Source organism: Halichondria panicea, chromosome 1 (genome assembly GCF_963675165.1).
Source record: "Halichondria panicea chromosome 1, odHalPani1.1, whole genome shotgun sequence".
Taxonomy (NCBI): Eukaryota; Metazoa; Porifera; class Demospongiae; order Suberitida; family Halichondriidae; genus Halichondria; species Halichondria panicea.
The window spans coordinates 3,652,452-3,662,198 of record NC_087377.1 but is presented as its reverse complement, the minus strand read 5'-3'; the positions used below and the strand labels follow the sequence as shown (position 1 = coordinate 3,662,198).

Here is a 9,747-nt window from a genome sequence, read left to right as displayed (position 1 = left end):
AATTTCTTTGAATCACGTTTACCAGGAGCACATTACAGAAGGAGCGTCTAACTGTGCATGGGTTCGGAAATCGCATCTCGTGTGCTTTCCTAAACGCCGCATTGCCTTATAAGAAAAGTGTGTAAGTACTGTGCACATAAATTACAGACCGTACAGAGAAAGTTTGCTAGACTTAGACTAACACATACTATATAGGCATTTTGTTTTTGCGGTAGGAGTCTTACTGGGGTTCTTAGAAGAGAGAGCTTACTACCAGGCCTATATATAGCTAGCTAGCTGTAGCTTTTCACTTTTATTGACCTGTGCTGGGTAAAAGTGCACCGTCAGCTCAATTAGCACTCGCCCGCGGACCACTTAGTGGTTTTGCATATAAGGTCATGCTTTGAAAACTTGCACGAGATGCGATTCCCGAGGTTCTGTAATGTGCTCCTGCGTTTACTGAACCATGTTAAGTATAAACACGATCGACGATGATTGTAAACGTGATTCAAAGAAATTGGTTTAAGAACATACCTCCATACCTCCCCTCCACTCACTCCCCACAGTCTTGAGATGGCTATATCAAACATGCAGACAGCTGCATGACATTCACTTCAATTAAAATGCAAACCTTATTAGAGAAAACGTAAGTCAACCACTTAGCTACAGTGTACACAGTGGGACCAATAGGCTCTCCCCCAGACATTTTTGTATTTGAGATTGATTCTGCATGGTGAATTTGAGAAGCTCTTAAGGAATATTTTGAAGTGCACCTAGAATATTCGATTAGTTTATACCTTGGTTGACAGTAGCTCTAAGTCTTCATCTCCACCATATTCTATATCTACAGTAGCACTCTGATGAGGATCAGCAGTACATGGAAATAGCTACTGTGATGTTTGCATGTGGCACAATAAACATGACCATAAATGTACAATTAGGAGAATCCTGTGGGATGTTACAGTAATCCCACAGTAATATTCCTAATTCAATTAGCTTATCTCAAACTCAATTAGCTACATTCAAACAGGGCGCTCCTTCTTCAGTCCTAAATGAACAGTTTGTTATAAAATGAAAGCACCGCAGGTGATGATGCCTCGGTGTAGGTGCCTAAGGCTGAAAGCTACATAACATAAAGCTATATACTAAGCTAGCATTTATACACATAATAATTTTACTGCATGCAAAATCCAGGGAAACTCAAAGAGTGCGTAATGATCGACGATGATTGTTGTTAAAACCGATCGATATCAAAAGTCTAAAATTAATCACTGCCAGTCAGCAGAGCCATGCAGCTCTGTTCTCACTCTTGCAGCTACCAATAGCTAGCCGTTCTAGTGCAGAGCTAACTACTAAGTAGAGTAGCAACACTCGGTAAACAAGTTTGGCTACGTGCTCTTCTGAAAAGGCTGCAATGGCATTCCAAGTAAGCAAAACTAGGCATAACTCGAACGAAACATTCTTTTGCAAATCCACGAACTAAAATCTATGCAAGTAAACATGATTATAGAAGCCTATAGAAACTCTTACTTGCACACACACACACACACACACACACACACACACACACACACACACACACACACACACTACCGTATACTTCGCAGGGGCGGATCCAGGAAAAACAAAAGGGGGGGGCTAGCTAGAAAGGGGCGTCGCCAGAGGCGAATTTTTTGCAAGATTTGACCTTTGAACTTTCATATTAATGAGTAGAATACGTTGACGTGACCTCTGCACTTACTTTTAATACTATGGTGATACTGTACTGATCAGATGTACGTACGTACGTACAGCTAGCTAGCTAGCTAGGTACGTCCAGCTAGCTACCCTAGATCCTTTATATTCCTAGTAGCTGTTGTCTAGCATCTCTCAAGTGATTTCAAGTGAGTCTACAGATGCATAATTGGTGGCAAAATTGTTGTAGAGTCAGACTACAACACATGGTAGTTTTTTCAAAAGGGGGGGGCTTCAGCCCCTCAAAATCACCCCTGGATCCGCCCCTGCTTCGCTTGAGCATGCGCACCGAGGCATAACCACCCCTCAACAAAGGTCACCTCTGTACAATGGCCAAAACTTTGCTCCACAAACAATTATGTATGTTATAAAGAGGTTCCACTGTACTAACCTTGAGGTCACGATGTATGGTGGGTTTGGTACGATGGTGTAGCCTAGCAGCGGCCTTAGCAACATCAAAGAATGTTATCTCAGTCAGGTGATAGCTGATAATCGCTGAGTCAGCAACTCCATCACCGCGCTACCTAATTACAATAATATTGAAAGTGGAATGCTTTGATGAAGTACAATGATCAGTAATTAGCTACAATAAGTGTCTGTGATGCTCACTACTGATTCACAATGTGAGCACTCTATCATTAGGAGCAACGATATCCACCATCAAGGATAATGGCTGACAATAGTTATATAGGACGGCTAGTACATTTTGCAAAAGAGCTGAATTGGCGTTTATTAATTTGGCATCTGAGGCGCGGTTACTACAGCAATGAGGTTGTGTCCTAAACAGGTTATGAGAAGTCTTTATCAGGCAAGGCCATATGCAAGGCCAGGTCTAATCCCCAAGTCAGTGTGGGGACAACACTTCAAGAGTCAAATTAGAGTCAAATTCCCCGTACCTCCCGGGGGGGGGGCAACACATTGAGAGGCATTATCACCTAATATTATAATGTATAGTAGTTGTCACCTGAGCTGAAACGGTACTTGCTGACACAGCATACACTGGAGTGACACCAGAGTCACACAATTCGTTGAGGTGTCCCTGTACCTGGGGTATAGCAAAAACAGAGGTCAGAGTGCACAGAATTGCAGGAGAGTTTAATTGTAGTCTAGTCATTTCAGCTTGTTGAGTAGTATATATGCAGTAAGCTTTGCAATTTGATAGGCTTTTCAAACAGCTACGAAATGTAAAGAATTGCATGGACAATCTCAACTATAAAAGTTCTACTGAAAATTAATAAGTCATCAATAATTATTATTGTCTATAGTAATATTAAAGGTACTAGTGCTCACCTTTCCCCTGAGTCAGAGTGTTGGTCCATTGCATGTGTCCAGTGCACTGCTAGCTAGTATATAGGACCACTCCAATAGATGTGCTCTCAGCTCAGAGTGTGAACTGTAATGCACCAAATGGCCAGTGGGTAAAGGATCGTTACTCTATTATATCATTGGTCAGTTTCAGAGGAGGGAGGACACGATTAACCTTAGCTCTAATTAGCTAATTATCACGACCTTTTAATTACATTCTTTGAACGATTCATCTTTTCTTTCTTTATAACTTCTACATATTGGACACAAGAGCTAGAGCAGGCACTCCTGTCTCTGTGATAAAGCTGCAACATTGTTCAGAGTGTCTCCAACATAAAGAACATCAATGACACTAACAGTCTCAGCTTCTAGCACCCCTTTATTTGTATGGTTTGCTCTGTGCCTGCAAGAATTGCCTGTCACTCATACTACAGTATTGTTCTGCTTACGTTACGATTCTATTACAATTTTTGAGTGCTTAATAGGATAGATCATAAAAAAAGAATGTTACTAGTTTGTGTTGTGTGATGTTCAACCACATAGTCCTAATACTTCGATTTGTTTACCTACATCGTTACGCTCAACAGTAGGCCTCCTTAGACATTCACATATGTAAGGCCATGTCATCGGATGTTCTGGATCAGTGACTTCAAGGCGCTTGGCTACCACCTTCATTAGGCGGCGATCGTTATCTTGGTATCGATCTTGAATATTCTCCATCTCGTAATAGTTCACCCCGAGGGCCAGTCCAAAGTTGAACCAATTCTTGCTGGCACTTCTCAGCTTCTCACAAATTGTTGGAATATCATCTCCAGTCAAAACAATGGACGCCCGTTGTGCAATTTCTACTGTTGTTTGGTTTTTGCTAGGATGTTCCTCTTGTGACGATCCTACACACACAAAAGTACATATTGCATTGAAAGCGGCCTGTTTTATGACAAACTGCATACAGCTGAAAATGCACAAAATTACGATAACTATAAGCAATGTGCATAATAAAGGAGATGTAGGTATTTTCCAGACTGAAGGCTTTCGACTAGCAATCCGAATATATGATACATGGATTTACAACTTTGTTTATTGGAAGTAAGATAGATAGTAGGTAATATTCATTCTCGTGGGGTAAAAATCCATGGCATTCATGGACCAATCGAAAACGGTAATTTTTCTCTGACTTTATTCCCTGTACTGCATTGCATGCATGGTAAACTTTTCATAGGGTGGAGGTCAGCTTGCCCACGGAAATAACGAATATTTTAGCCCTCGAAAATTACCCGCTATACGGTAGTTAATGTAATGCACACACATACACAAGTGGCCCCCTAGCTAGCTACACTTGTATGTGTATGGTAAATGGAATTAGGCAGTTGTAAAAGTTCTGTTGTGATTGTGGGGCAGAGGAAGTAAACACTGTGTACACAGGTTATGTAATAAGTACAGAACTTAGTATGTGATAAATGGGATCAAGGACAACGGGGATACTTGAGGTTAGATAACTGACTTGACTGGTGTTTGTAGAGAGCTGTGTAGAGAGTGAGGAGCACTTTCCCAGCAGCTGCATCCTTCACCTCACACTGGTAGTGACCAAAGTCCTCCTCTCTCACACTCGGGAAGCTCACAGTGTTGGGTTTGCTGAGAACAGGTGCTGTGTCATCATCTCCCACTTTGCTCCAATCAAAGGAGAACTGATCCACAGACTTTCTAGCGAACTTGAGCACACACAAGCTTGCCTTCTGACCAACATCTACAGCCTATAGATAACAGATAATAAATATAATTTTTTATAGTAGTAAACAGTAGGCCAATTATTTTTATATTAAAAACCTAACGTACACACATGCGCACACACACGCACGCACGCACATGCACACACACACCTTTCCCAGCCAGACTTGCTGTTCTGATTTGAGACCAACTGCTTTCTTGGAAGCCTCACAGATAAACCTGATTCGTGATTTGCTAGAGAGAGCACACAGATGGTTGACGCTGCGTTCAGTACAAGCCTTGGAACAGGGACATTGGAATGCAATATGCATCACCAGATGCTGGAACAGGCACTTGATAGTGTAGAGGATTGCTGCAAGCACATATCCACAGAGGTCATGAAGAGAGGTGTCAGGGTCGTTTCGAGAGATTCGAATTTCGTAGCTATTTTGGTGGGAGAGTAGTGTAACCGTATGAACATCATCGATAGAAAACGAAACACAATTTCGTTTGACGCCATCTTCCACCAATTCCCACGTCAATCCGAGAATTCCATGAGGGCCTTGGGAAACTAGTCGAGTGATGAGCCCACAGAAGACTCCTGTTGGTACGTAACCAAAGCTGAATGTGATGTGGAGTGGTTCTGGGTTGTTGGTGTCTGGTTGAGGTGGGTTGGTCAGCTCCTCTTGTGAAGCACAGTTCAATATAGCCGGCATGAGGTACGTGATTCGCTCACCATCTTCATCTTTGTGTGTAATCTCAGAGAGAAGGTTCAGGTACTTGAGAAGCTTCACAAGCGGTCCAGATGGTATCAGCAATTTGTTTTCCAGATTTTTGGAAACTTCAGTATCTAATTTGCAATGTCTCTTGATGGCCTCTAGTGAGAACTGACCTTTCCTGATCAATTCTGCTCGCACAAACTCTGTGTCGAGGCCTCCGTCATGAACAACCTGCATAGATACGATTATCAGTTGGCTTATGCTATCGAAGATCACTTGAGGTAAGCAGATGACATGACCTTTGAGGAGCCAGCGTGGATCATCATCATCGGGAACATCTGTATAGTACAGGATCGATCCTATACAATGCAAGGTAGAGGAGGCAGATTGTGGTTTCTTCTTCATCCATCTCCAATCTTTTGCCTATTTCGATACAATCTGCTACTGTGGCAATTTGATACTCTTTTCGAAGAATAATTCCTAATTTTTGGGTATTGGAAGAGAAGTTTTGCCGAAGCGAGAGTAAAATAGTTTATTCATTAAGCCACGTAATGGAGAAACTTCAACATTCTCCGTGCCTTTATCGTTATCGAGGGCAAAAAAGGACATCCTGCCAGAAGAGCAATTTGCATTTTTATCAGAGGTGTCATCAGAAGCCTCACTTTCTTGCTTAGGAAAAACTAAAATGTTCTCGAAAGTTTTGGTGATGGGCTTCAATGCTGCGTTTATCTCCACCATTTTGTCTCTGGTCAATTGTTCTTTTTCTGGACCATCAGTTGAGTCTCCACCAAGCTTATCTTTGTGGGTGCCTATTAGAGCTGCCACTGGAGGCACTGTGAGAAAAGCTTAAAATTTTTCCTTTAACTGAGGAGTTTTTAAGAGAGGCTTCGAAATATCCGACATGTGATGCACACTAGCAATGGATGAGAGGATTTGAGAGACTGCGGTTTTCACTGTGTGCATTGATTTATAAGGAGTGATGACTTTGCCGTCTCGACTAAAAGGAATATCGTAGGGCTTGTCAAGTTCCTTGCTCAGATCTAAGAACACTAGATACATGGCAGGACCATTGCTCAGGGCTGGTAGCATTTCTAGGAATTCTGGTTGGCCTCCGACATCATTGATGTTCAGCAAGGTAGGTGTTGCCAAGACATTTGGCCATTTCAGAGTAGTTTCCGCTCTTTATAAGCTTTTGCAGTCGAAGAATTACTTGTGCAAGTTTGTTTCGGTGGGCTACAGCGACTTTATCCTCAGAGTCAGTAGGTGTGGCTTTTTGTACAGTTTGTGTGTTGACTTCCGTTTCTTGGGTGGTGTGCTTATCACTAAAATGTGTTACCAATCCTTGACCACTTTCTGCCTTTGTCATTTCCTCCTTGGGTATATCTATTTCATCAAGAGTTAAATTGCCACATAGATAACCAAATATCATCTTGGCTTCTTCATCGACATCCTTGGAAGATATCCACTCATCTTCATTAATCAATGCCATCACCTGGATGCAGTTAGCTTGTAGAGTGCTTGCATGTTTCGCCTTGTCTCCAGCTGATTGAATGTTTTCGTACACTTGCAGTAGACGATTGAGTGTGGTTGTTTTCCCAACGTGAGGCGGACCAACGAGACACAGTTTCAAAGTACATATATCGATTGTTTCTTTATCGACCATTAGAGTCATGAGTCTATCGAGGTATCGTCGCTGCCATTCGATAACTGCAAGGAAACAACATTAATATTATAACATGATTCTAACGGCAAATTAACATACTGATAATAAAGGCGGCACCTTAGAGACAAACTTGAAATGGGTTCTTGGTTCTACGAAGGAAATCTCTAACTACATAATAGGCGTCAGAATAATTTACCCGTTGGGTTTTTAAAACAGTCGTTGAACCACTGGCGTAAAATGGAACAGCAATGCATGCAAGGCAGCTCATTCAAAATGTATAACGATACAGTACCATTATTGCCATAATAATGGAATATTAAAGTATCACAACGTCTATATTCAAGCAGCAAAGCTAGCTTCCAGAATGACAGCAAGCAGGTACTAGGTGAGGGGTGGAGAAGATGCTTAAGTGATACTAGGAGACTGCCACCATCATGCACAATAGGAGAGAGGAAGAGATCTACACATGCACTTCATACCTTTCATTTCACTTCAAATTTTAGATAATATCAAGCGATGGTCCACAGTCAATAAAGTGAGCATATAATTATCTGCTATAATACTCACGATATTAACACCTCTCTATACTGTAGGGGCGTAATCATTTGAACCTCTATCCTCGAAAATTAAATCCTCGAAATATTTTATTTGGGCAATCCGCGAAAATGTAGTGCCTCAAAAACTATATACATGCAGTAGCTCTCATATAACGTATTATTCATAAACGCACTGTAATTACGTATACCATTCCACCGAGAAAAAACGGGTGGAATTTGCTGAGTTAGCAATAATAATTTTATTTATTCTGTACGTACTAAGCAAGCTACAAATGTACTAACTTCTCTAGTGTAATCCAGGGGCATACAAATAACACTGGGAATACTGCAGAACTTACATGCAAGGCTGGAAGAAGATGAGAAAGTTGGCAGTAGCAAGTCAACCAGACCTCTGGAATCATAGATACAGCTACATTAATTAATTATAGGCAGTGTGAGCGTGCATGTGCGGAGGTGTGTGTGGCTAAGTAAGCCACCTTTCATGTTTACACATGTAGAAAGCTAACAACATGTTGATAGCAATACATCCATTACTGTATGATAACCATTGTGTAGAAAGGCTATAGCAACATAGTTGGAATTAAGCACTTCAAAAGAAGTCCGACTTTCACTATTGGTGTCACTGCTGGAGGTTCCATTAAGACTACTCTCCACATTACTTATTGGTGTCACTGTAAACACCCACTGGTCTTGATCACTTGCATGTACTGCTTCTCTTTTGATCTCTGGCGGCCTAGCTAATACCTGCATGCAGAGCTCTATATTTTATATATATATAGCCTGTCTATTATCTTGTGTATATCCCCTAAAATTCCTCTCTCCTCTTGTCCAGGTTGAGAATGATGTGTCCGAGTTCTCTCTCTCTGTGTTCTATATATGACAATGGCCGCAAAGAGTTGTGTAAGGACGATGACTACCCACTCAAGCTACGACTCAAGTTAGGACCCTCTGAAGATATTGCTAAACTGTTTGTCACACTGTAAAAACACCCCGGTGAAGGTCACCAATTTGAGTGGTGAGCTTCACCATTTTTCTACTTCACCAGTGTAAAAGACTGAAATTGTCACTATAGTTTTGTTTTTACAGTGCATTGAAACCTCAGAGGTGGAGGAGATTCTGTCAGCAGAGGTGAGGAGTTTCACTTTGAGTGCCTCTTATATCAACTCACATTCGTATAGTGAGAAAGTCATTTGCTACCAAAGATTGTAGAATGTAACACTCAACTGTGATTATATCAATGCAACTAGCCAGTGCTAGTTACTGTAACAGTGTGTGTTCAGTGATCTCAATTTAAGTAGCTGCCCCCACCAGCTTTTTAAAAGTAACGCTCCTCTCTTATTATGTCAATTCCTGCCTGCTGCATAGTGATGCTCTGCATATATATGCAATGTTGTTCTCTGACTGGTACATTGCTAGCTGCATTCATCAGTCTCATTCTTATTACATATAATTATAGGCTCTCATTGGTTCAATACTTTAGAATAAAACATGCACTATATATCAATTAATACAATGACTCTGTAATCAACTTTGCATTCAACTGTGAGGCCAGCAACCAAGAATTGCTCTGTAATTATTGCGTATTTGTTGTTTGAAGCTCATGCACGTAGAAAACAACATGATTTTGAGGCTGAAGCTCCCCCCCCCATAATTATAAGAGTCAGCGTGCCTTACCAATTACCTCAGATCCCCCTAAATGTCTTAAGTTACGCCATTGCATGCATGCACACCCTTTCATCCAGGCTTCACAGTGGATCAAGTTCACTGTGTACGAACTGGAGACATTCTGCACCAAATTCACGGAGGAGGAGGAAAAGGAAGAAAAGAGGATTAGATCAAGGTGTGAAACCCGAGCCTCTATATAGTGGAAAGTTTATCACTGTATAATTATTGTGTGCACAGGTTTGGTCGCTGGAGAGGAGAGGTTAAATATGCACTGAATAGTTCACAAACAGACACTTAGCACTTAGAGTACAGTTGTTGTGTAATAATTACTTGTGATAAAGTGTGCACTTTGTAGCTGTTTGAATGGTTTGCTTAAATCAACGATTGCTTTCAGGCCCAATTAAACTTTTCACTTTAAATA

At 41.2% G+C, this 9,747-nt stretch overlaps 2 protein-coding genes and 1 long non-coding RNA gene across 3 annotated transcripts in view; 1 reads left to right on the top strand and 2 right to left on the bottom strand.

Annotated features, from left to right (window-relative positions):
- LOC135335329 (uncharacterized) overlaps positions 1-9,747 on the bottom strand; it is a gene marked incomplete in the record, with an annotated part of 45,405 nt that overhangs the window by 33,387 nt on the left and 2,271 nt on the right.
- LOC135335890 (uncharacterized) lies at positions 3,490-7,605 on the bottom strand. Its single transcript, XM_064531556.1, has 4 exons — positions 7,584-7,605; positions 4,896-7,148; positions 4,520-4,769; positions 3,490-3,908 (listed from the first exon to the last, which is right to left on the bottom strand). The coding sequence occupies exons 2-4, from the start codon at positions 5,844-5,846 to the stop codon at positions 3,550-3,552; spliced, it is 1,560 nt and encodes a 519-aa protein (XP_064387626.1). The 5' UTR covers positions 5,847-7,148; positions 7,584-7,605; the 3' UTR covers positions 3,490-3,549.
- LOC135337658 (uncharacterized) lies at positions 7,915-9,669 on the top strand. Its single transcript, XR_010395212.1, has 3 exons — positions 7,915-8,789; positions 9,404-9,501; positions 9,564-9,669. It is a non-coding gene; the product is annotated as an uncharacterized LOC135337658 (long non-coding RNA).